Source organism: Corvus kubaryi, unplaced genomic scaffold (assembly GCF_017639235.1).
Source record: "Corvus kubaryi isolate FWS band 111438036 unplaced genomic scaffold, C.kubaryi_AGA036_p1.0 37249, whole genome shotgun sequence".
NCBI classification, from domain to species: domain Eukaryota; kingdom Metazoa; phylum Chordata; class Aves; order Passeriformes; family Corvidae; genus Corvus; species Corvus kubaryi.
This window is the reverse complement of record NW_024581072.1, coordinates 2,802,687-2,830,403: the sequence shown is the minus strand read 5'-3', so window position 1 is coordinate 2,830,403 and position 27,717 is coordinate 2,802,687. Positions and strand designations below refer to the sequence as shown.

Genomic DNA, 27,717 nt, shown 5'->3' with positions numbered 1-27,717 from the left:
TAATGTAGCCATATATCTTCCACTACAATCTAATATTTATACGTGGGAACTAATGCTACCTTAGGATAATAATAAAAACAAAAATAAGCTGGGCTGTGAGTGATTTTTTAAATTTGGGCTTGTAATGGATTTTCCACAGTTCACAGCTTAAGCTAATGACATATTGTGGGGGCATTTTTAATAAGAATGTGAACTAAAACTGCCTCATCATCTGTTTTTTTTTTCATTTACCAACAATTATAGGAAATTCCAAACTAAAACTGACCTGAATTTCAAGTTAGCCTATTCAAGAAATGCATTATTTGTACCCCTGAATACAAACAGCTAGTTAGATGAGTACAGTCTATTCATGACTAAGACTTAAAAGATCTATTTCCATTATATTTAAAGCTGAAATATGAAAATAGTACCCACTGCCAATGTTCTTGTTGAGTTTAGTTTTAGAAATATTGAATATATATATGCTGACTTGAGGATCTGGAGTCTGGCTGTAAACTTCTATTTAAATTCCTAAATAACTTTCAGTCCACTTCGAATTTACAGACCTGGAAAGGAATGTATATATGCATATCATTTACATATATTTATAGGCAACTGATATACACATAATGTGTAACCACCTAGATGTGGGTTTAGACATAAAACTTCACTTGAAAATCAGTGCTCAACACTGCAAATTTGCAGAATTTTAAGTGGTCATAAGTTTCTCTTTTTTAATACACTAGTTAGTAATTTTGCCTAAAATGTACAGTGTTTCCAAAACGTGGCAACCCTAGAAGAACTCACCAAAAACAGATGTCAAAACTAGCCAAAACTATGCAGCAGAAAAAGGAATGTACACTATGTTATGATCACTTCAGTAATTCCTAGAACTCCTTAAGTCTGGAATATCCTATCACTATTACCATTTTAGTGAACTGATCTCCACTAACACTTTGACAAGGGTTGTTGTTATAGCTGTATGATCCCTTCTAAAGCATAAAGAAATTGGTTAGGAATTGAAAAGGGGAGGTGTAGAAAAAAAAATAAAAAGGGGTTTATCTCTCAGGGTCTAGAATCTGCAGGCTAAAAGGAATGATTGGTCCATACCCATAAATTCAATCCCAAGATGCTCTGCCAATGCAGAAAGTTGTCAAAAAAAAGAAAGAAAAAGGAAAAAGTTTCAGAAAAGAGCAATACACTGTACTTAAAAATAAATTACATATGAGAATTACAGCTATTCTGTGTCTGCACATGAAACAGGACAAGGGGGCGCATGGTTACATGGATGGTGCTCAAGTGCACCTTTCTTAGCTATGTGACCAGACGTTCTGCAAGGCTTATACACAAAAATATGTATACATGGCAGGGCATCTGAGCAGCCACAGTCCAGAGAATGCAGCAGGAACCATTAACCCTTAAGATCTTACTGAGATGAACAGGGCTATGGCCTGAGGATGCCACGTGCAATGGCTGATTGGTTTCACATGGGACCATGACAGCAAAGGGATGCTCTACAAAGGGCAGCACACCCCTGCAAATGGGTTATGCACTGCTCTCCCTTCTGGCCCTGCTTCTGTCCCCAGAATGCATATCCTTGCTCCTGTAGGCTGTGACCTGGAGGTAGCTGGCAGTGCTTACTCAGCAGTGGGAGTCCTCTGCTTTGCAAATTGACTGCAGCAGGCCTCCAGCTTCTGGAAAATGAGGAACCAACCCCTTTTCCCTGTCTTTGGACTGTGCTGCGTTGGCAGAACAACTTGTTGACCAGCTGGATGGACCCTGGGGTGCAGGGCCTGATCCCTTTACACAAATCACACACCTACATCAGCACTCCCAGGCCCCAGCAGCTGGGGGTAAGGAGGAGCACAAGCTTCCCCCCAGCAGGTACCCTAGGACACCCTTCCCATGGGGCCAACACCACAGCCATGGTAGCTCTTGCCTTTTTTTGTTCCTGTGTGCTGTGAAATTTAAATCCAATGGTAATTTTCACGGCAAATTGATTTTTTAATGTCTTTTGCACACATGGGGAATGTCAACTCTTCATTGCCAATCAGTAACATCTTAAGGGTTAAGTTGGAATCCATCCAGGTCTCTTCCTAAAGAGCCAGTATCACATGCCTACCTGAACTCTGCTAACGATATACATTAGTTGCATAGAAAGCTTGATTGAGTCTTCAGTAAAATGAATGACATGCCCATGCATATACATTGCTGTAATTATGCTTGCTTATAGGTAAGACACCAAGTTTGAAGGTAATTTAATTTTAGGGAAGTCATTCATATCATGCAGTTTCTATTTAATATAATTCAATAGGAAGTTGGTATTTAAAATGGGAAGGTATTCTGGCTGAAAGGCCTAACAAGAAAACATGCTGAAGAAACATGCATTGCTTATTCAAACCTACATGTTATGTAGCTCTTACTTATCTATGGTATTCCTAGTTACATTCCCTAGATCTGATAAGCAGAATGTCCCAATACTTCTCATTTTATAAACAGGTGATTATTTTTGATACTTTCCTACTTAGCCTGATATTTCTGCATACTTTTTACATGCAGTGTGGCTTCTATTCAGTAGAACCTAGAGGTGCTCTAAGAACAAATACAATTAATCATTTTTAACAACTCAGTTTTCATTCTGGTTGTGGCTGGGGGGATGTGCCAGTATCGCAAGAAAAAATACTTAGGAAGCAATTTTTTCCTCCCAAAGTTACTTAAAATTACAACTTGTTGGATATACTGTAGCCTGCTGAGATGCAGTGTCTACAGAACAAGAGGATGGTGCCTGGAAATGTGGAACAGAATCCTCCAGACCTGCATGCTCTGTTTACGAGTGGTGTGCCACAGCTGCTGGGCACTCAATATTTTGGGATGGCTACTGTATGGATACAGGTGGGTGGGTAGCCTGGAGACATGGCGCCCAGTGTGAGGTGACCACTACCTCAGGTTTTTGCAGAGACCTTGCGCTTGGCAAAGGAAGGATCCATTGGATCAACTGAAACAGCAGAGAGGTCCAGGGAGACTGATTTCAACTCGGAAGCATCAATGTGTCATGCTTCTGTCTGTGGGTAACAAAAAATTCTAAAAAAATATAAATTCTTCTTCATGCAATTTCAATTGAAAACAAACTCAAATCTCCTAAACTATCACAGAGCAGATATGTATGTCAGCCATTTCTATTTGAGGGACAGGGATACGGTCTCTTTGTGACATTAGATTCCACTTTGGATCCAAAATCTGGTTCATTTCAATAGTACTCAGGTTGCAAAGTTGGTTTTGAAGTTGATGTGTTAAGTCCTATGGCTCCTGTAAAAGTGACAACTGGTTCAAATCTCAGAAGCATGGAAAATTTGTCCTTTCATAATTTAAGTATCCTGTCATAGCAATTTTAGTACTTAGTGAACATTAACTGAGCAGTTTATAGTGAAAACCTGTCTTTTTTAATGTTGAGCAAAAGATGGACAATGGCATTTTTCAAATCTGTTTGTTCATTTAGGAGTCTTGGTCTCAGCACATAAAGTGTACAATTTAGGGTGCTGAAAGGCTTTAGAAAATGAAAGTTTCAGGTAAGATTGTCGACTACCCTCATACAGATGTGACTACTTGAGAAATATATAGAAAATGGGAAATACTGAGGTAGTAGAATAGCTAAAGGCAGACTTTTGAAGACCTGTAGTTTATATGAAAAGGCTGAAAAATCAAGGCCATCACACAGTAACTAGCTCTAGAATATTGGAGCTTTTCTCAACTCTTGCTCCCTTTAATGACTCAGCGAGGTTCACCGTGACAATATGAGGCAGGGCTATCATCTAAAAAGAAAATTCCTTCTGTCCCTCTTGGTACTGTCACTCTTGCTCATCAGGGATGGCAGAGCTAAAATGGATATGATTTAAAGTGGTGGCCCATGCTGAAGGAAGGCATGGACCGTGCTCAGCTGATGCCCAAGAAGGCCCACAGCATGCCCCTGGGCAGTTCTAAATCCACAATTCATATGTAATAGTTAACTAGTGAAGTAGGCAAGTCCACTGGCCCTTTGGGTGGGGTCCTTGGTCCATCAGGGACATTTAAGAAGACAAAGGGTTTATATGTGATAAAACTCCAGAGAGGCTTCCTCAACCTTCTATTAATTCATGGCTTTCTTATCCCTGGGATCATTCTGAACAGTGATGCTATGAGAGTTCTCATGCCTAACTACATGAAAATTACCCAAAACTTTTAATGTTAACTCATTACTTTTGCTCTCCTCCACTTGCCTTGATTCATTGACTTCAGGGAGAGAATGTGTGAACATTCAGACACAGCAAATATATCTGCATGGAGCAGATCTATTTTTGCAACCATTTGTGGATTGCCTTCTGCTGTCTTATGGACCAGTGGTGGACCATGAGCCTAAAGTCAAAGCAGTCACAGCAAAAATACAGGGTAGCACGCCTGGTAGCAGTTGTGACTGCTGTACTCAAGAAAAGGACACTACAGGGTCTGCCAGCCAGGCTCCTGAGATGAGTCAAGATAAGCCAGTTAGCCATGTACTCTGGTGAGACAGGGCATTTCCAGAATGCCCAGTGGTGCCTTGTTCTGATCTGGCAAAACGTCCTCAGCCCATTAACTTCAGGACTCTCAAATACCAGCTCCAGGGCAGATTTCTGACGACAATTTTCTTTAACAGCCAAACTGAGACAGTAACAGCTCATCAGTAGGCAAACTTGGCATGGCACCCCACTGCCTTTCTCTCCAAATGAGGAAAGACTCTTCTGAACGCAAGTGAAATTAGATAGCTGTATAGTTCACACATACACTTTTGTTTCCTACTAGCACTTATGTTGTTTAGCATCCCAATTTGCTGTGTACTTCGCAAAAGCTGCATCTACAGAGCTAAATTAATCAACTACAACACTTGGTGCAAAATATGAGCTTGGCTTTAAGCCTCAGATGCACCATTCGCCTTTAGAGAACTGTCACTGAAGTTCTCTTTTGAATAGTATGCTCTGGTCAGCTTTGGGTTTAATAATAAAAAGTCATATAAATGCTTCTTCATTTATTTTTTTTTTAGTTAAGTATAAATGTGCCCTCAGTGGACCCTTTCCAAAAGTGTCATTTCAAGATGTTTAGCAGTATAAGAAACCAGATGTTGTAGTGCAGATGCAGGGCAGGCAGGAGCGCCAGAGTCTCATAGCCATTGGCTGGGGCTCTCAGAGTGGCCCAAGGGAGGTAGTGGTGTGTTCTCCTGCCTCTGCATTTCAAGGAGAGGAAGGGCTTGACCAACTTAAGTACTAACACTGAGCGTAACTCTTGCAGCAAGGCAAGGGCATCTGTGCCTTTTCTATGCAGGCAACTTCAGAAAATCTCAATCTGGTGTCTTTAAAAATCCCAACCAGAGTTAGGTTGAACGAATGAAAACCCACCTAAATTTTTTTTTCTCCTAGGGAGAATATAAAGAATATAAATATATATAAAGAATATAAATAAAGGGATTTATAATCAACATACAATTCTTCTATAGTTTTCAGATAAAATTCAGCAGCAAACAATGGATCTCGTATTTTTACACCGCCTCCTTTTAAATTATTCTTCTAAGATCAGAAAATCTTAACAGCACTTTTCACCACAATCCACAGAAAAGGCCACTTAAATCTAACATTTGGTAAACAAATACTGTAATAGCATAAAAAATTTTAAATCCATAGTTACCAGAGGCTTTTAAATATAACTCACACTAATAAAGCTTTTAAAACAGGGCATAAAATGCCCACTCGAGTGCTGGAAGGTCTGGTCCCCAGTCAGCACTCTTGGGATTTATGAGGGTAGCTTCCATGACGGAAAGTATGAATTATGTATGGATGTTCTTCATCCATCAGTATAAGAGAAAACCTGTGCATTTCTTCAGGCTCCAAAATGTCCAGCACGTGCTTACAGCTTTTTGTCCTATATACCAATGGAAATTAAATCAAGCTAGCCTATAACCTTTCTGTGCTGGCAAGTAATCCATCAAAAAAAAATTGTTTTTATAATACTGCTTTTAGATCACAGTACATTCTGATGCCAGCAACAATTGATTGTGAGTAGTACACATGCATTTAAATGTAAGATCTAAGCAATTTTCTTATATGTTACCCTTGACTTTGCTATAGCCAAAGAGAGAAAATAGAGTGCACCTGCTGTTACTCCCTGTCAAGTAATAATAATTAGCCCACTCCTCCATAGGAAACCTTATGGGATGAGACTGCAGTGCTGATTCTAGCAGTCTGTGTATGTGCATGTCTGATACTTTAATTTGGCCAAGTAATCCTTGATCTCTTGCATCTGTTACCCATGATATACCCAAAATATGTTAGACCCCATTGTTTAAGTCATCTCTCCCCCCTTTCTTTTTCTTTCTGTGCTCTTTCCACTGAAGCCTGAACAATGAGGAGGAAGAACATGTTAATCCTGTTCGGCAGGTGCTCATTAGAAACAATGTAAGCACTTCAGTTGCCCTTAACCTCTAGCTCCAAATGCAAATCTCGTATGTAAGTAGAGGACTAGCTACCCATCCTTTGGTTGAGGGAGTGCTGGCCTGTAACATGACTCATAAGTGTTTTGTGGCAAATAAAATGAGAGACTTTTAAAATGCCATTTTTGTACTTTTTCTGCTTGATGTCAGCAGGGAGTCCATATCACACGTTCAACGTTAATTTCACAGCATTCCTAAGTCTTGCATTTCCCCATACCCTCAATGCCAAACAACCCCAGGATTGCTTTTTATTATAATTTGCAATTGCTTTTTGTTATAATTTTCATGCAACAGGCAGAGAAAATCAATATTAGGCCTTAGGCAACAAATCTAGTTACAGGTTAAAAAAAAATAAAACTGGAGGAAAGATGCAGCGACAAGAAAGCAGCACCGACTGAGCATGCTTCTACTGCAGCACAGACAGAAAAGTAGTGGACGTACTGTAGAAGCTGGCCATTACGTAGTTTTGGCAGCGATCACCAGTAAATTCATTTGGGCACCTGAGAGGAAAAACAAACAAAAAAAATGGTAGAGAAAAAAAACAGAGAAAAGAGAAGAGGTGAATATACGCTAAGAAAGAAGCTCCTTCAGTGTGAACTGATATGACTTGGTGAGTTCACTTTCAGAAACTGAATCTCGGTTTAGCGTGTCAAAATAGCTCAGGATGTTGAGAGCAAGTCATTTGCTCTGTGGAAATGTAAAGAAATCCCCCCTGCAAAACCAGCCAAAACCAAACCAATCCAGATCAAAGTGTGTTTCAAGATCTCAGACAGAAATTCACCATTCCAGAGACCCAAATTGGTTTTAGGATGCTCTTTCCACAAGGCAGCAAGGACACAAGATCTGTACATACTCATCTCCATGAGTTTGGTCTTTTAGGGTTGCACTTTGCAGCAGTCTCCCAAACAGAAAAACTGCCATTGTGTGCAAAACAAATGCATCTGTGAATGAATGGAAAGATCAAAAATCACACAAACAAGAAATATTTTGGAGGTCAATAATGCCATGGTGTACAAATTGTACTTCAGAAAATCAGATCATAAATTAGTGAGTAAAGAGGCCGGTTCCAGCTGAACTGTGAAAACACCAAGTACTATTGATTTTGTTGCTGTAGTTGGGGAAGAAAGCAAAGTTCAGATTATTTTAACATACTTTCTTTGATTTGGATTTTCATGGGCAGAGTTTCAGTACATCTTGCTCCAGTGAATCCAGGTTGGCACCTAAAGGGCAAAAACGTGATAAGCAATAGTACACCAAAACCACTGCACTAACAGACTTACATCTGCTGGTCTATGGAGTGCGAGTGCATTAAGTGACCTCCTGGTTAGGTGTTAGTGAAAAATGATCAGAAGAGAGGCAAGAAAGTATAACCTTTCCAGAAGTTAAAACTTTGCAAAAATTTACAGCAAAAATCCATCAGAGAAAAAAAAAAAATCTTTTTGCTTGTCTGTTTTGAAAAAGAAAGGAGAATCATGGCTAGCAAAATGTGTACCAGCTCATTGCTTACTCCACCTCATGAAGGGACCAGATTGAGTCCTTTTTTAAAATTTGCAGTGCAGTGCATAACAACAATTTACACTGCTGCTTTCATTAGTCACATAAAATCTATGAAAATACCATGATTTCCCTGTTTCTGTGATGGCATGTTGTGCCTTCTGGTAGTTTGCTTTGAGGAGGAATAGTTAATACAGCATCCCAGAAAAGCCACAAAAAGTCCAAAAAGTGAAAGACAAAGTCAAACCCAAGGGAAAGTATATTCAACATGGCTCACAAAAAGATAAAAAGTCAGTCCAGGCAATAAGTAAAATGAGAGGGCAGAAGTGCTCTCAAGATTTGCAGCTCCAGAGTTGTCTGTCCGTTCAGTTCATCAGCTCTTCTGCAGAAAACTTCAGTGCAGCTTTCCCCTTGATCATAGAGAAGGGATTTCCCTACTATGATTTGCCCATCTTTTCTGCGGCTGCCTATCAATTCTTCCTTCACCTTCATTCTCCATTCTGGGGCAGGGCTCAGGCTCCCAAAATATCACTATAGCAATGCAGGCTTCTTGTGCTTCAGACTTAAGTGTGAATGACTGTCCACCACACCAAGTATCTGTAGATTTCAATCTTTGCTCTTCCTCCTTCTTCTCTCCACTCTTGCTCAGCATGTAACCTGAAATTACGTGATACCTGCTTCCTTCAACACATCTCACTTCTATTGCCTGTCTTTGTGAGGAGTTTGCCATGGTGCAAGAATCTCCCACTCTTTTTCTCCTGCTGATGATATGGTGCTAGCCTCTTTTTCAAATTTCTTCATAATTCACTTGTCAGGTGATAAACAGCTTTCTTATTTGCAAATGCATGTTGGTCAGAAGAATCCTCCACCTCCTCTTCTATCCATCTGAGTTTCATGTGTGCTGAAAGCTGTCCCAATATTTTAAATTCTGCTTTCCCACAATTGCCTCTAGCCCTAAAAAACAGGGATGCTGCCCTTGCACAAGTGAGACTTTCAGAAGATCCGATCAGTGTCAGGGATAAACACTAATATCTTGTTTAAATAAACCATGCAGGAATGATATTTGTGTAATAAAGGTATATTTTGAGGATCTGCAGATGATTCTTTGGAGCTGATTTGCTATAATGATATATTTGTTTATTAAGGAAGGGAATTCCATTTCTTCAGAGCCAAGGTCACATCTTTTGACAAGTACGCAGTATGGAGAGATCCCAGTTTCCACAGATATATTCAGCTGAGAAAAATGCAACAAGGATAACTCTGTCATTAGAAGATGCTATTGCTGGGCACGACAGAAGACTTTTTGCATATCTTATAGAAGGCAAAATGCTTTTGATAGAAAGCATTTTGATGTGTGTTACTGAATCAAGAGTGAAAATATTTTGCGCTATTGTCATCTTGTTACATAGATGTCCCTGGAAAGTTGGCATCTGTGCACGCTTGCTTTCAGTTCACAGGGATCTTTACATCTTGCTCGTCAGGCTCAACTCTACAAATTCCCAAGGAACACGATTGAAAGCCTCATGTTTTCCTCCTGCCACTGACTGCTGGTGGTTGCTTGCTTTGTCTGTGCTTGTTTTCAGATGTTGGTGCAGCTGTGGAGGTGATGAAAACAACTTGAGCACCGGTATAGACAATGCTGAAATCACTTCCAGACCAAGCAGGATCAGCCCTGTCGAGATGGCGCCGAAAACAGTTCAGGTGTGTTTATACTTGCTCTGAAACCATTGCCAGCAAATGGGCTGCAGCACCTGCCCTTGAGAATGGGCCCAGGGCAGGACAGCTGAGAGGAAAGCTGAGATGAGCCTCTCTGCTTATGATGATGTGTGAATGCTAAAGGCATTTTATTGCTCAGATGTGCACTGCAGCACCGTTTCCAGCGCAGTTTGGAAGGTTGTTTCCTGTAGACTGTACTTTTACAATCAGCTTGAGATGGTGTCCTTTCCCAAACACCTCGTCCTACTCAAAGTTTTCAGACATTATTTTTTGTTGTAACTTTCTTTTCTAGATCATTATCCATGTACCATTTTCCTTTTTGACAGTAGCAAAAGTTGAGGTCAAACAACCTAGAGCAAAATGTGTATGTTTGTGCTGTGAGAGCCTTAAAATTTCCTTTCTGCCTTAAAAAAGGCTACCTGGACCATTTATTTATTGTATTAACTGGGTAAAACCAAAATACTGAACCATATGTAATAGAAGAATTGCTTTTTTTCCCTCTACACACAGTAGTTGCAAACAGCAGCATTTGCATGTGTTCAGTGGACACTGAACACATTAAACTGTTTTTCATCAGGAGAGGAATGGCTGGATGGTTCAGAACTCATATTTCCATTTCATTCACTGCTTACAAACAAATGCATTGTGGGACAGAATGTTTTTATTTCCATGGGAAGTACAGTACTCAGTAGTGCAGTTCATTGCCTAAGTCAGAACTAGTATTTCTATCCTGTCTCTTGAATGAATACCTCTGGAAATTCTGCTTTCATAATTGCTGGCTGGAAGAAACTTCTGCCCATTTCTACTCTACAAAGGCCTTTACATGAAGACAGATAAAGAAAATGGCTATATCATTAAAAAGTACATAATTCACTCTTTTGCTGTTAAGAAAAGCAGCAGCACATTTCTATTAAGACAGTAGCATTATTTTCATCCAATGAAATCCAGACATAAATTTCATTCTTCAGTAACAACAAAACCACTAGAAGAGATGTGTCTGCAAGTCAGAAATCAATTAGTCAGACTATCAAGTCCTTCATGGTATGATACTTCAAAAGAGCGCTCTAAAAGTGTAACAGATACCATATTCATATAGATTTTTTCAAGTAGGAAGGAAATGCTAGGATTTTTGGTATTAATTTTGCATTTATTGAAAACTTTTTGTCTTCAATGAACTCGGGGACACATTTCCAACTGAACAGAACGACCTAGGAATCTCAGTCTCATAGGAATCCAGTAACATCCAGGCTTCCTAAGTCTATGAAGTTTTCAAAATGTGACTCATGTTCCTATGAAGCTTCTGAAAATTTTATACACTAGTTTATTTAAGTAGTCTCAAAGCTTCCTATTTAATCTGTTCTATTTTGAGACTTTGTTTTGCTTGGTCTTGGGCCTTAATTAAAATACATGTGGGGAATATATATGCTACCATAGATGTAGCTGTACAATGCTTTACTAAGTCTTCATACACTTCTCGAGCATTTCACATGGTTGCCTCTTGAAAGCAGAGTATTTTCTTGAAGTTCACATCAGTATCTGTAAGAGCAAGATCTGATCCTGTCCAGATGATTACTATATATTTTATAATATACATTTTTTAAAAATACATAGCCAGATTTTAACTGCAGATGAATTTAGGATTTTTTTTTTTTTAAAACAGAATAGGGGATTTACAAAACCCGAGATATTACTTGGAAATTTTCATGGTTGTTTTGAATCTGAGTCATGTTTTTTTGGTTAGGGATAAAACCAATTTAGAACGATATGGCTTATGATTTAGAAATTTTGTTTTTGCTCTCAACAGATGGACCATATGGAAAAATGTGAACTTGCTACTGAGGCAGAAATATGAAGAGCAAGTACCATATTTCAAGCATTCTGTTTCCAGAAGCATGTTCTGGGAGTAGATTTATTTTCTTAGAACAATGAAGACAATGTGTAGTGGTTAAATACTTATTTTAATTAACTGGAATGGCAGAATAAAAAGTGGACATCTTTATTTTTAAAGAAGTAAGAGGAAAACTGTATTTTGTCGCTTCAATTTCCCAGTACACCCACTTTCAAGTACTCACTTCTATTTCTTATGTAGCTGTATTGCATCCAGTTTTACTACACAACATAAAATTTTGGTTCTGGCAAGTATTAGAGGGCATAACAAATGCCCCTGCAAAATAGTGGTGGCCCTGACTGTTCCCAGGGTAAGAATCCTTCTCTGCTGCCTCATTGTAAATGAGATTCACCCTGTCTAACTTTTCAGCTCTGATGCTTTTTCCAAATAGGTCTTGGACCACCCAGGCAGAGGCACATCTGCCAAATCTGGGAATTGCCTTTTCCTTGAAACCCAGCCCCAGAATTAAAGATTATTTCTTGTCTACAATAGGGAAAAACAGCCCCCACTTTATTCAAATGTCTCCAAGATTTTTTATTAAAAAATTATCCAGTCTGTAACATCATCAAAGAACATATACAGATGTCTGAACTAAAATAAAGAAGTCCCCCTGCCAATGAAGATGGGATACCTCTGAAACTAACAAGACAATATTAATGATTAGCAAGTCAGCTCTATGCTCAGCTTTACCATTCACTGGAGTTTTCTGAATGGGATTGGATAAGAAGTTGAAACACATAAGCTCTTGTACGTGCTCTGGAGAGTCATAGCAAACTGCTCATCTTGAATGCTGGCTTACAACAACCATGTAAATTTAACACAAATCTTTCTTTCTCTTTCTCAAAAAAGAATCCAACCCACAGCATATGTAACTTTTCCATATTCACTTTAGCTAAAAATGATCCTAGAAGTCAATGGAATATTCATGGCTTTCAGCAGCACAGCAATCCATGAAAATCCAAAGCAAAACAAATCCCATGATGTGCAGGTAACATCTTTCTACAAAAAAAGAGAAAACTTACAGGTAAACAGAACACTGTGAGGTTTGGTGGGGCTTTTTGATGGCTTTTGTTTGTTTGTTTTCCTTTAAAAAAAAAAAAACAAAACCCAAAAAACCAAAGACAAGCAGTCAATTTCTTCCTGGCCTCAACAAAAGCATCACAGACCTTCACCTAACACACCTACCAAAGTTATCTCTACAATTAGTGTTTTTCCATTTTTAGTCCTAGTAGACTTTAAAAATTATGCAGTTAACAGCAGATGATGGTCTTCACTGACCACCATCTCTTTGTCTGAAAAACAGCAATATCCACACAAAAATGCACCCTTTTCACTCAGCCCTCTTAAGTACCAAGGATGTTTCCCAAGGTTTAAATGCTGAGTTTCCTCTCAAGCTAGTGAGAAGCAGTCCCTATGACTAGTTAATCTTCAGTGGTAAATGCTACATGACATGCTCCCACACAGGAGGTAAATTTCAGTGCTGTGGCTCTTCATGGATGTTCTCTGATGCAAGGGACTATTGCAGCAGTCCAATACAGCACAGCCAGGACCTGAAAAAGGTGCACAAGCACCCCCCTAAACTAAACTCATATGACTTCATGAATCAAGATCCGCACACAAAATAGTAACCTCCACCATGACCATGACATTCATTGTTTTTTTTATGCAATTAAATGCAACAACAGTTGTGAATCTTGTCTCACCAGAAACTGCTTGGTTACCACACAAGACAATTAAAATAACAGTTTCTCCTGTACAAAATGTAATACTCAATGCAATTTTCCACACCCTTTTTTTTTGCCTTTCCTTTTCTTTTCTAAATGCAGAATACGTAGTTTACAGTTTCATTATTTCTAACGTAAGGCTGAAGTTGTGTTACTTTGTGCCATATAAACACCAGTGGAAGATACTGTGCCACTATCACACAGAAATATTTCCCAGTTAGCCTCTGCTATGCCTCATATGCCTCTGTAGAACACAGAGGTCATTGTCAGCATTCTTTCCATGTCCACAGGGTTAAAAAATGAAGAAATGCAAGTTCAGAAGAAGATATTTTCAGGTGCTCCTTTAAAGAAAAAACCATTTGTGAAACCTGATGTCTCCAACGAAAGAAGCAAATAGGATTTCTTACCTGCAGAGGTATCTTGGGGGGTTTGGGAGGTCTTTAACCATGTAACACTCTCCCCCATTTACACAGAAGGCTTTCTGCTTTATGTCACATTTTGTGAGATGACTTGTCCCAGTTGTAGATGTGGAAGTGGCTGGAAAAGATAAGAATGAAAATACAGATCAGAGGCTGTTTTTCTTTCTGACTGGTAAGTATACTTGTATGTGAGGGAAGAAGTAGGGCTAGGGAGGATCTGGCAAGTCCTTTGAGCTCTCTATCTGCTGCTACCACAAGCACTAATTACTTGACCCTGTATTTTGTTGATTGCCACAGGGAGTGGAGTTTAAATACATACCTCAGAGATACACAACCCCACACTTGGCCTGGGAGGAAGTGAGGGTTTTCCTAGCCCTGTCCATCGAGTGGCCTTAAATGTTTTGCAAGATTCATATATGTTTCATTAAAAATGTGTAATTTATGTGCAGTAACTTACACTGCATTAATTGCATTCAAGTGATTTTGGGGTGTGAGAGTCATTACAGATTGCTGACATAGTGTCCAATAAAATAAGGTCCTGGGTGATATTTCCTTCTGGTATTGCCTTGAAACAGGCATTTTTCAGTAAAGCATAACCAGAGGCTCTGTGCTTATTCAAGACCTCAGTACAGCCACTTCCTTCTCCCCGAGGAGAGGGTGAATGAGTGTCTCTTTCCTTGCTCAAATGAGAGCTGTGGCTACCCTGGTTTGACGATGTAGGAGGAAGAGAATGGGGAGGTTGGAGGTTTTGCTCCTTCCTGTGCATGTACAATTGCCACCATTGTATCCACAGGAATCTTTGATCCAGAGGCCAGCCTAGCACCTCCTGCAGCTGGGCTCATCTGCATGAGATGAGCATAAGGTTTGGGGCCACCAATGCTGCTAGACACCATTAGGTGTCCAAATTCCTATAAAATGGAAGTTATCAGCCTGACGACAGTGTTTCTTAGCTTACTCCCTGCTGCATTTAGGGAATACCTAGAGAAGGCAGGAGCCCTGTTTAGATAGCAACCTTCAGGGAGGCTGCCAGGGAAGGATAAATAATCACAGTCTTAGGACTTGCCAAGGCAGTTTCTGTCAAGGATATGCTTTTCACTGCTCACAGAAGCAACTCAACTTATGCCCCCAATGAGTGGGATAAGCCCCTTTGGTGGTGACTGTCTGCCCACACTGACTGCAGGTGAAGCTTAAACTCTTGACAATATGCCCAAAGACTTTAAATGGCTAAAACTAACTGAAGTGATCACCTGCAAACTGTAAAAAGTGGTGGAAATTCTTGCATGATATTTGTTTATCTCTAGACACACAGAAGTTGGTAATTTTGTTATTGTGATCAAAAAAATCCCAATATTTTTGTTTCTGAAAGACAGTTTGTACCCTGAGGTGAAACAATGCTATTACCTATTGACTGATTTCACTGGAGTTGACTAGAAAGCTGCAAACACCTACAATAAAGTTGTCTGATATTTGAAGCCTTTTCTAGCACAAAGGCACCCAAGGGACATGCTTATAATAGGCGATGTGTGACATTCTACCATTTCCTGGACACACTGAATCTGAAGAAAACATGGTTTTAGCAGATTGACTATGAACAAATACCACTTACACATTTTGAACTGTAGTATGATATAGTCCCTGCCACATTTCATTTTTATGCATTTCCCATTATCTTCCAGGTAAATGCATTTTTAGCACTCAGCACCTGGGAAAGTGCACCACCTTGGCTTCTTTCTCTTTCTTGCATGCTGCCTTGCTTGTATGGGATGGTCTCCTCTAACAGGCCAGGAAAAACCCTCTTGTGACCTCTTCCAAAACTGAAACTCCCTCCTGCTTCTCACTTGCATCTAGCCATTGTGTTACATCTCCACAGATCCTGATCTTGACTGGGGCCTCTAAGTGTTAATGAAATGCAAACATGGAGTACAGATTCCTCTTAACACATTCCTTTCTCCTGGCCCCTCAAAGCATGATTTATAACCTCTCAGACCAGGATAAATTTAAGTCTTGTCTAGGGGCAGGAAAAGGGGTCATGTTTTAAGAGTAGTCTGACACTCTTTCAGCTAGCACCAGTTCAAACAGGACTTTGCACGCAATGTTGACAAAAGGTTGGCCTACAGACTGCCATCCGCTCAGCAGTGAAGGGTCCTCTATGTTTGATGTCAGAGGCTTGACCACCATCCTTGAGGATCTCTCCTCCTTTAGGATGGGGAGATTTGTCTTGTAGAAGAGCCTTTCCTTCTCTGCTGGTTTGAAAGGGGCCTGGATTATTATCCTAAAGGAGATGCCTGACATGACAGGCTATGTCATACCAAGTTCTAGGATGTAACAAATGTGGGTGAACAAATTTTGTCTGTGTAGTAATGCATGCTTTGAAGCTTTTGTGAGTCTCAACAGGCAAACTCAATATTAAGCTTATCACTGCTGATAACCTATGCACCCTTTAATAAAGTTAAAGGACACACTTCAAGCTGTGAGCCAAATACTCTGAGGATGTCTTCAAGCTCAGAAAGCCGGTGCATTAATTTGCGAGGGGGAAAAAACCAATATTGTCTGCAACGCTTTTGAAAACAGAACTCCACCACTTTGCTACTCTGCTGGCTAATGTAATGTTTTAAATTGAAAAATGAAGGTAGATACAGTAACAAGTGGACTTGTAGCTATCTGTAATTGTTTCCATAATCTCTCTTACTTGAATTTTCTTTAAGCAGAAGCTCAATCAAAACCAGAACACCATGGAGTTTCAAAGTTAACAGTCATTTCCCAGCTGGTGTAAGTGAGATTTGGACAGAAGCAATTGCTCTGAACTGACTACTAGAGATGGGAATAATCTGCAGCTCTCAGAGAAATCTCATGAGGCAAAGGCTTCGCACATATTTGTGATGAGTATCTTTACCCTTGTTTTGAGCATCACATGTTCAAAACTGTTGTATAAATCTTGCACAAGAATTTTCTCTGCATTACTGATCTGCTGGCATCATAGTCCCTGTCTGCCTGAGCTTTGTAATGGGTTAAGGGGAGGAAAAAAGTCTCCAGGGAGTTAGTTCTGATGTTAATTTTTCTTCGCAAAGTATGCATAGTTTTTATGGCTTACGGCCAGCATTCAGTGTATGCACTGTAAGCCTACTTTGCCAATTAAATACAAGAAACACTAACTACGGTTTTGGGTTTCACTTAAAGCCACATAATGGAAGAAATATGGTGTTTGGGAGCAGGTGTTCATCAGAGTCCATTTCATACAGTCCATAACTAGCCCCAAAATATGGCCTTTCCATACATCTCTAGCAGACGTGGTCTTGGAAGATGTTTAATGGGAATGACCAGCAGTGATGAGGTAAAGCACACAGCTGTAGAACATGTATCTGTACATTGTTACTTCTTCACCTAGTCAAAATTTGTATCTCCTTTTTTTTACATAATGTTTTCTTCAGCTAGACAAGCACAAGAGAGAAAAGCTGTTTTGTTCTAGAGTCCTATACCAAACACTTAGCTTACCACAAGGACTAAATTACACACATTACAGGTAAATCACAATTTGAAAATATCACATGAGAGAATACCTGAAAACACTGCGTAGTCTACTTTCCCCTCTCCCTTCCTTGAAGGCAGAAACACCATATTTTAAAAAGCAACTGCAGGCAGTGTGAACAAGGTCACTACTAGTAATGCAAATATTCACATGGCACTAAAAAACAATGAGATCGGTTCCCATCAACGGGAATTGCCTAAAGACATTAACAAGAAGAAAAACAGAAGCTATTCCATTATACAAAAACAGTTCTCTAAAAGGTGAATTACTGCTGTAAAACTACCTCAGGTTCATTTCATGTCAAGCAGACAAAACTTCATGTAATTCTGTTCTTACCTGGAGAATCTCTGACCCTTTTTTCCTGGTCTGAAACAGAAAAATGCATTCTCTTTCTGTCTCTTGCTTTCCAAAAAACCCTCTGATGTTTAGTGGCTACAGCACCAAGACTCCCAGACCCTGCACAGATGAGACAGTCCACTGAGAGGAGTCCTAAGGGATCTCAGGCTTAATTCAGACTAAGAGGGAAGAGCTTTGCAACCTAAACAGAATAGTATCCATGCCTCTTTGAATTGAGTTTCTGCAAAGCTGCTGTAAAATCAGAGGACACACTCAAAGTCGTGCAAGGTGGCTAGTGAGATGCTTATGACTCGATGGAGACAAAGTGGCAGCTGCAGCACAATGGAAGGTTTGCCATTCTCATGGCAAGGCCATTTACTGAGGTAAATATGCCACCTTATGGGACTGCAGATGGACACCTTTCCTTTTGTGAAGCTGTGGCTCATGCCAATGGAGAGAAAGGGACCTGCATGGGGTGAAGGATGGACTGAGGGAGAGAAGGAGGTGATGAGAGAGTGCACACAAGCAAGCTTTGGGGTGATAGAGTTTCTGCTCCCAGTTGAAAGCCAGCTTTACTAACTCATATTCCAACACTTGTAGTTCATTCACTTCTTTGAAAGCACAGTCCAGTTCCCTCTTGACTTGCTAATGTGCACAGCCCTGATCTATAGGGTAGGGTGATTTTCTGTGTAACCTTGGCTGTAGCATTTAATTCCTCTGTATCTCCATGAAACCGCCTACATTTTCTTCCCACTGAGTATTGAGCCTCTTCAACTCACTCTGACTTCCCTGATGAATCCAACTTGCAAAGTACTTACAGTACAGAAAACCTTGGCATTTCTGTACTGCACTGAATGAGGAAAGTTGCTGGTTCCAGTGTAACTGTGGGCAGCAGAATCTATATGTGTACTTCCAAGGAGAACAGAAGCCAAAACCTGAGAGCAATCAAAAATTAGCCCCTTTCTGAAGAGACAAGAATTTCCATTTTACCAGGTGTGTAAAAAGATGTATTTTATACAGTCCTTCATACTTAATTGTTCCAGACCTGGAACTGGATTCATGTAGCTATGAACATGCCAAAGGTTTGAAAAAACTACCAACACCAACGAACAAACACCAGAGAAAAAAACCTCCAAAACAACCAAGTCTCTATATGAGGCATTTACGGTCTATTTCACAGGGCTGCTCAGAATTTTTCACATTGTTTTTGTGATTTAATACCCAAAACTAGCTGCTCAGTCCAGTTAAAATTTTTTTCAGCCTCTCTCTTCGCAAATAACATGCAGTGTAACAGATTCCTGGGACTTCCACAGGAGAGGAGGATCTGTTCAGCCAGCAGCTGGAATTGAGTGCTTACAAGTTAGTGGAATTGTTCTCCGGCCCTAAGACAGTGGTTTCTCACTTTGGCACTATCTCTAGGAAGATCAGGGCCAGCAAGAAGGAAACAGGAAATTGCCAGGTCTGCAAGATAGAAACTTCAGGAAAGATTGAGAGCACATAAACTTTTGCTGAACCAAGGCGGCATGTCTCTCTTCCCCCTATGACACGGACTCAGCAGTGGCTTCCTTCCACAAATCCAACCTTAGCAAAGCAAAGTAAAAAAAATAAAAAAAAAAAGAAGAAAAACAAAGCACAGACGCTTCAGCTTGCTGCACCACCCGATCACTTCCTCCCCGATAGGCCAACAGACTGACCCAGTTGGCAGGCGCATGACTGTGAGACCTGCACAGCATCTGGCTCACCACAGAGGGTCAAGAGGTGACACATGCTAAACACTGCTGATCAAGAAGATTTTTTGTTTGTGTCATTTAACTTCGAGATGGTAGAAAGGATGGGCACAGACACACAAAGTTCACAGGTTGTTAGTGAGGAAATGCAATTACTGCTTGCAAAAGTTTTCAGAACAAGGGTGGAAAACACAGGCTGTGGAAAAATGCTAGTGAATGAAAAGACCTGGTTGAAACTGGGCTTTGAGACAAGGCATACTTTTTCACTGCCATGAAAAATGTCAGCTTTCACTTGACGGTGGTGTGATAAGCAGAAGGTCTATAAGACCCTTTAGAAAACATTCCCCACTTGGTGAAGGGAGACTTGAATGGCAAAACACAAGGCAGTGACAGACCAGAGCATCCCAAGAGGAAAAATGTGTGTGTGGTAGGAAGGGACAGAAGGAAAAGAAAAGAAAGGAGGTGCAGAGGATATATGCATAGATTGAACCAGTGCAGGAAAAACAGGTCGAAGCTCAGGAATGCTAAACTGACAGCCAGACAAGGAAGTGCTTTTACTGTCGAGAGACAACTTTGCAAATGCCAGGAATGGGTGGGAGGGTCTGAAAATGTAGAGACCTTAGATTAAAGTAGACAGCAGACAAGGAGCTGAACACAAATGTCATGATACAATGAATGTTCTCCAGTGTGGAGTCCTTTGCTGTACTGGAGAACATCCCATCATGCAGAAAAACCTGAGTGGCCAAATAAACTGTTGGAAAGGATTCCTGGCTCATCTTGTTTTGGAGGCCACAAGGCCTCTTCTCCATGCTTGCTGTGCAGCAAGGTAAGGTACAAAACTCATTGGGCTGGAAGTTTGTAATGGGCTGAGCCCATGCTAAACAACACATGATATACATCTGTTAGGGGGTGCTTCATCATGTGTGTCTTACTCCTGTATCTTCCACAGAGCTCTGAAAGGTCTCTTCAGGCTGCTGTCCACCACGGCAGGTGCAGAGGAGGCTGTCAAAACTGAAAAGGACACTTAGGGTGGAGGTGAAGCTTCACAAAGCAAGAGCTGCCTGGATAGTCCAGTTCCTGCCCTGTTAGTCCTGATCCCAAGGGAACCATTGCATTCAGAAGAGAAAACAGCTGTTGGACAGGTGAGAAGCCATCTTCTGCTGAGTGCCAAGGCACAGATTCCAATCTCAGGAAAACCAACTGCACCAAATCACTGAGCAGGTCATGCTTTCCCATTGTTATGACCCTGTCTAATCAATGAGAAAGGTGCTGTTGCAATCATCTGCAGCTTCACTGCAGCCTGGAGAGGTTACTGATGGGATCTACATGGAAATCAAACTGCTGGCAGGAGGACTGGACTCAAGACAGTGAAGACAAGAACTTGGGCTCTTTTCTCAAATTCCAAACATCCCTATTCTGCAAGGCAGAGTGGGGAGCACCCTAATCCAAACAGCATCATTTCTGTATAGAGCATGGTGGTGGTTTTAACTCAAGATGACTTTTCACTTAAAAAGTGGGGAAAAATAACTTTGACAGAATTGAAAGAACAAACACACAAAGACTATGAAGATTATGAAGACAGATTGCTGTCCTTCAAGAAAATGTCCAGAGGGAATCTGAACACTATCTTGAGGCCCTGCCAGCTACCCAAATCCAACTGCAGATTTGGTATGGCAGCAAGCTCCCTGAGAAATCAGACAGCAAGTACAGCTGTACTAACACTGCTTTCCCTGCCTCAGGATGCAAAATCTGGGTTTTTTTCCCTATTTCAGTCCACATATGATCCTTTCTCTGAGGGTTGATCATTTAGCTCACTTGTGCTGTAACCAACATTCAATTACTAAAATAAATAATGATAGGAAATCTAGGTCTGATTAGCTGCAGTTAGATTCAGCTCAGGTAGCAGTGCCGTCTTACTACCCCTGAAAGTTACTGTGGTAGAGGATTGTATTACAGATTCCATCTGGTACCATCAAGTTTGCCCTAATGGGTATGTAGTGATACTGACAGAACTATTTCCTTATCACACTGAGTACTGAAATAATTTCATTCCATTATAACATAGTCAGTCAAAATCTATTCTTGTTCCTCTTTTCCTCTGAAGGATTTTTCTTATTAATTCCAAGTAACCAATTATACTTCCGCAAATCAGTGCAAAATGTCTTTACCTCTTTAGTTCTATCTACTCACAGAGAAGCAGGGATAATAAAGACTATTTAGCAGCTTGTGAAAGGAAGCGTGAAAGCTTTCTATTACAAACTATGTTTCATATAAAGTCAACATGATAATCCCTGTCATGAATCCTCCTTCAGGAAAGCACTGCAGCAAGAATATACCTAAAAATGAACCAATAAGCCCACACAAATCTGAGATTGCACTCAAGCACCTGCTTAATTTATTGTCACATTCACTTCCATGTTTTCCCCTGTGTCTTTATAAAGTTTTTATGAAGGAGAATGGATTTCAGCACAGTGTTTAGCCTTGTTGAAAGCAAGACTTGCCCACTGAAATACCTCATGTTAAATAAGTTTGCAAGAGGAGGCTGTGTCTACAAACTTCCCTTGAATAATTCTGAATGTGCAGCCCAGGATTCTTAGGCACCCATTAATCTGTCTCCTACTGCATACTCTGCAGCAAAAAACATAGAAGTTACTAATTCCACAATGAAACAAGCTTTCATTGACTTTGAAGCACATCTTCAAAGTTATTAAGGGCATCTTCCCTCCCCATGCTCCCATCCCCAAAGCACAGACTTTTGCTTTCCTGGTGGCTCTCTGCTTCATGGAGGTGGTTGTGAGAGGAAGCCCCTGGAAACTTGAGGCATGAAAGGGATGTGCTAAAGCTGAGGCAATTGAAGCTCAATCTGTTTCACCAGCCTGAGATCCCTGGGTGGTGGGGAAGAGCACAGTAGCAGAAATTAGCTTTTAAGATATAATGGTGACAAGCTCTGACACAGACTAGAGTGGAAATATGCCTTCAGTTCTGAGTTAAAGATACAGCAAAGGCAACTTGTTTCAGAAAACACAGACGGTTGCTCACAGGTTGCCAAGCATCTCCTTGATATCTTTGATAAGAAAGCATTACAAGAAAGGATCCCCAATAGACAGGCAGGTATGAAGGTAAGTGAAGAACAAGAATGCTTATCAAGGACAGCTTCCTTTGTAATGCACTGAATTTATTTGTCAGTTTACCTGGATATTTGTATTCCACCAGAGATTTCCAAGGCCTTGGATTTTTTTTTTTTAATTATAAATTGCCTATACAATTGAAAACAAAGTTTTGAAATTTAACCTGTAGAAAAGAAGACAGACTATTCTCTTGCTGTTAAAAAGACCTTTGGAAAAAGGTCTGATAAAATCTTAAGACAGAGCTGTTGGGTCTTTTATGCAGGTTCTGCTAGAGGATCCAGTCTCCTGTCCTCTGGGGGAAGTGCTCATTGAGACTAAAGAGAAAAATCCTCTCTGGGTGGGAGCAGAGGGAAATTTTGACTCCGCTATCCACCAGCATAGCCACGGGACCCATCATTTCTGAAAAATACAGAGTTACCAGTTCCCTGTTTGGATTTTCTCTTTCCAGAGAAGAGTGGTGGAGAGAGACATTACTGGGTTATGCTTTGCTTGTAACAAGATCCTTTGGACTCTGTAAGCAGGGTCCTTTAATTGCAAACTGTCAAAGCACTTAGAATTCCTATCAAAGAAAGAGCTGTCTGTAGCAAGGGAGCCTTTTCTCCTTCCCCTCCCTAATTTCCTGCCTGGAGGTATGAAATTGTCACTGTTCATAGTGCTGCTTGAAAATGAGTGTGTATGAAGTGGCACTCAGGGAAATCATACTTGTGACAGTAAAAAGACAAACAAGAACGGCCTAGAAAACATGACTAGTATGGTAAAGCAGAAAGATTTCAGGTTGCCTAGCCTGAAACAATTTTTTTCCCTAACTGTGTAGAGTAGTCCTAGTGGGACTGACTCTGACAGGCTTCAAAGGGTTGCGTGATGTGTCAGGAGCAGTCACACTAGCAGGCAGCAGCTCAGTGTCCTCAGTGAACCCTGCCCAGGACCTCTGTGAACTGCTGCAGATGGCAGCTGTGAGTGCAGAGGAGCAAGTTCTTACACCCAGACCAGTCCTGAGAGACGGCTCTCTTCCTCCTGCCATCACTCCTGCGACTTCTTCCACTGCCTGCATTAAGAGGTGTGCAGTAGCTCACCTTGGGCTCACTGTCAAAGCTTTGTAGCAAAACTTCAGAAGTTACTGTGAGGGAGTGGAATGCTGTCCCTTATATCTGCTGTCAATTTGGGCTTTTTAAAAAATGAGTAGTAGTATATTTGTTGCCATAGAAAGGACTACCTTCCTTCTACCAACAACACTGTTTGTTCTATTTTTTTCACCTGCTACCCTCATTTTATTCGGCTGCTGTTTCTTCAGTTAAGCTATGCTTTAGTGCACTGATACAATAATGGCATTTAATCAGTTCCTGTTCTCACGAAACATCAGAGAGGACTATGCAATAAACATGTCACTGTACCAACAGTTTTTAAATGTTTATGAAAAGGTCGAAGTTTTTTTTCACTTAAAAAGAAATACGTGAAAACAAGTGTAATGTTATTTTTCTAGCCTCTAAAAAACAGTCTAGTAACAACCATGCAGAAAAATAAAATGTGTTCTTGTTGAGAATAAATGGCACATTTTCTCCAGCAGTTAATTTCTACAATCTGGTTATAAATCTGTCAAAAATAAGATTTATAATGAAATGCTAACAGATTCCAGGCAATTGCTGTGCTAATAGAGCCACTTTCATACTCGTATATTGATGCAGATACAGACCTGCATCAGGGATGGATTCATAGGAATGAGAAAATGGTTCAACAGCCTGATCAGGACAAGACAGGCTCTGAGTGAAGGAGAACATGTAGTCCAGAGAACATAATACTTTCTACAGAAAGCAAAGATTCTTGTCCAGCTAAGGGAGGACAAAAGCTGGCAACGGTGCATGCAGCCACGTAGCCAAAAGAACTGCCCTGTTTACAGACAGCAGATGCCTTCCCAGCATAAAGCAAGTTGCTAAGGCAGTCCTATTGCTGGTCCTTGCTCTTCAGCTTTAAAAGGGACTCTTTGCTGGTATGGAGCCTCTCGTGTATAAGGAAAAGCTGAAAGAACTGGGTTTGTTCAGCCTGGAGAAGAGAAGGCTTCAGGGTGATTTAACAGAGGCCTTCCAGTACCTGAAGGGAGCCCACAATAAAGATGGAGAGGGACTTTTTACAAGGGCAGGTAGTGACAGAACAAGGGGGAATGGCTTTCAACTAAAAGAGAGTAGGTTTAGATTATATATTAGGAGGAAGTTCTTTGCTGTAACGGTGGTGAGGCATTGGAACGGGCTGCCCAGAGAAACTGTGGATGCCCCATGCCTTGAAGTGTTCCAGTCAGGCTGGATGGAGCTCTGGGAAACCTGGACTAATGGCAGGTGTCAGTGTCAGGGATATTGGAACTAGATGATCTTTAGGGTCCTTTCCAATCCAAGCCTTTCTATGATTCTATGATTTACTGTTTCTGTTTCTGTAAACAGAGCTGGGATGCTGTTGAGTACCATGATCAAGGACAATACCAGTTAGAAATGTGAAGAGTTCGCAGGCCATGTAAAGGGCAAGAAACAGGTATGCAAAGATGGAGGACACAAGAAAACACTAAGAAGCTCTTCACAGTGGCAGCCAGCATTTTTTGAAGTTTCTTCCATGAGAGAGAATACTCCAAGTGAAATGAAGAGGCATGGTGTACAGAGGGCCCTTCCAGGCAGGGGGCAACATTTGAAGTGTATGTTTGAACAACTGGTTTATAGAAAGCAGCACACAATTGCTTCCTGGGGGTGGGAACCTGCACCTATAGGGTGAGCAGGAGGGAAGAGGGGATGAACTGTAAGAGCACTGACGAGCAGTGAGATGAGAAACCACTAGAGGGATGCAGAAGGAAAGAACTGATGACACTGGAAAAACCTGATGGGGTGGAGGTCCTAGCTGTGTGGGTAAGGTCAGAAAGCCATTCTCTAGTGGTGTCATGCACAGGGAGCTCTCAAAATACAGAGAGCGAAGCTGGGCATTCACTGAGCCTACACCTTTTTAACCACTTCAAAACACTACACAGGGTGAAAGGCTCACCTTTCTTCTGCAGACTGGGCCTAATCTTTCAGGTTCCTTGCAGAAAACTGTTAGTGCATGTGGTACCCTACCAATGACCTTCCAAGCACTCCATTTGCTCACAGTTTTTTGAGTCCCTTTGTATCAAAATGAAAGTATATTTTCACTAGTTAATGTTTAGGTGGGTTTGTCTTTAAATCTTCTTTTAGTCTACAGCTGAACTGTTATGGTTCCTCACTGCCACATCCCTTTTATAGTGCCACGGCGTGTACATTTAAGAAAAAAAACTGTGCTAATGGGAACCTTGAGTATCAAATGTGTCACTGCCTCTTGCACGTGACTCAGGAAACTGCCATCCGCCAACCTACAAGAGAGACCCTAGGGACTTCCCTCAACATACTGCTTGTTGGAGATCATTGTTCCATGGGTTTCAGCCAGCAATTTAACAAAGCTCAAAAAATAATCCAAAGGCTGGAAGAGAATAGAACACCAGAGCCCAGAAAAACTAGGTGTTTTTTACACCAAAAAACAGAACATGTTTCACATGTTACAATTATTGGGCAGATGTATCAATCTTTACCATGCTTGTTCTAAGGTTAGGAAGAGAGAGAAACTCCTGGAAGTCTTGAGGATAGGAGAGAAATTTTGCACAAATAAGTGAAAAAGGAAGCTACCAAGTGTTTAGGGCCAACATCATAGGTGAATGCTTGACAGAGATAGCAGTGGAGCTCTCCTGAGGACACGGAGGATGTAGGCTTTTTTTTTCTATTATGAGCTACAACAAGAAGGTTGACAGTCTGAGCTGTTTAAAAATCCTGAGCCAAATCTTATAAAACCCTGAGTTTGGAAGAGGAGGCTATTAAAAAAAAAAACCAAAAACCATTCACTGGGTATTTTTATTGTTTTGTTGATAAGCCTTTGAGTTTATCTTGTATTGCAATCCAAACAGTTAGACTTTCCCTCTTTCCTTTTGAGTGAAAGCTAAAATGTAGCTTGAAGAAAGAAACCAAATGTTGAAGGGATTCTATCTCTCTCGTGTGCTGGTTGCACTAAACTGGCATTTTACCACAGACAGGAAAACAGTGCAACCCATTGCACACTGCCTGTAAGTATTGCTTTCAAAGGCTCCTTGGCTGCTGTACCCAATAATGGTGCAGACTGAACTGCAAGGAGAACATTACCAGCCTGCGAAGGGACAAGGGAATTAGTGATGGCCAATTTTTTCATTCTTACAAATAGAGAAGGTTGAGCCTTTTACAGGACAGAAGTAGTAACAGGCTGATTTTCTCCAACATTGAGAAGTATGTGGGGGAAAGGACTAGGATGCCAGCCTGCCATGTGTGGCAGCCCAGACATCGCATCTCAGTGCTGCCAAAGCCGCTGCTGTTGGCACAAGGCTGCACCTGAGAGCTGTTGGGAGCTGCTTCTGGGGAGCAGTGCCTCTTCTCCTTCTGCTGTCAGCCCTCTCCTGCAGCCTTCCTTACCAATCTGCACCTCCAGAAATGCAGCAAGCTTCCTGGCACAAAGATCTCAGTAAACATAAATTAAGAACATCACTTCTAGCCTAAACCTGTATTTTGCAGGATGCATTTCCTTGCTGGAAAATACTTCAAGGTCAGTGAAGACAAGTCAAATTTTGAGTATCTTAGGGCAAAACAGAATGGTTTTTCTTTCTTCAGGGTGATTCTCTTACAGCCAAGGAAAGCTGACTTCATGTCTTTTTCAACTTTCCTGTTGTATCAGAGGGCCTATGTCAGCTGTCTATCTTATTTAACCTTGGTCAGCAGGACACAGATAGTGCTGTGGCAGACACTGTTGTCTTCCTCCATTTCCTCCACATTGCTTCGTTCCACCAAAGCCATGCATTTTGTTACCGGCAGCAGCCATATCATGGAGGTAATGAAAGTCCTGTGTTGGGAATATGCCAGTGGTGAGCTAAGTTACATGGCTTGTGCAATCCCTTACTCTCACAGTGCTGTAGATGTGACCTCTGGATGCCATTAATTTCCATGGCCTTTATGAAACTCACGGAATGGGATGAAATTGCATTTTACTGTGCAAGGAGTCTGCTTTGAGACAAAAGGGCAAGCAGTCCAGGAGAATTTATCTGCCAAAGTCACCTATGACTTGAACGAAATAAGAAACTGATGCCACTGAAGGAGGGGGAAGGGAGAGAGAGAGACCTTCTCTCTGATGTTTTTGCATGATTTCTCTGCTTTTATTTATGTGCACCACTGAAGAGTGGTCCTCGGAGCAGTTTTCTTTAATGCTTCTAATGCTAAAAGCAGCTATTCAA

General features: G+C 40.9%; 1 protein-coding gene across 13 annotated transcripts in view; it reads right to left on the bottom strand.

Annotated features, from left to right (window-relative positions):
• Positions 1-27,717, bottom strand: part of NRG1 (neuregulin 1) — a 335,927-nt gene that overhangs the window by 20,113 nt on the left and 288,097 nt on the right. For 9 of the 13 annotated variants that reach the window (XM_042023442.1, XM_042023445.1, XM_042023434.1 and 6 more), the window contains 3 exons: positions 13,699-13,828; positions 6,911-6,969; positions 1,090-1,113 (listed from right to left, as the gene is read on the bottom strand). In XM_042023442.1, coding sequence (XP_041879376.1) covers positions 1,090-1,113; positions 6,911-6,969; positions 13,699-13,828 — 213 coding nt within the window. Of the gene's footprint in view, positions 1-1,089; positions 1,114-6,910; positions 6,970-7,621; positions 7,690-13,698; positions 13,829-27,717 lie in introns of all 13 variants that reach the window. The other 4 variants (XM_042023438.1, XM_042023437.1, XM_042023440.1 and 1 more) reach the window with 2 other exon arrangements.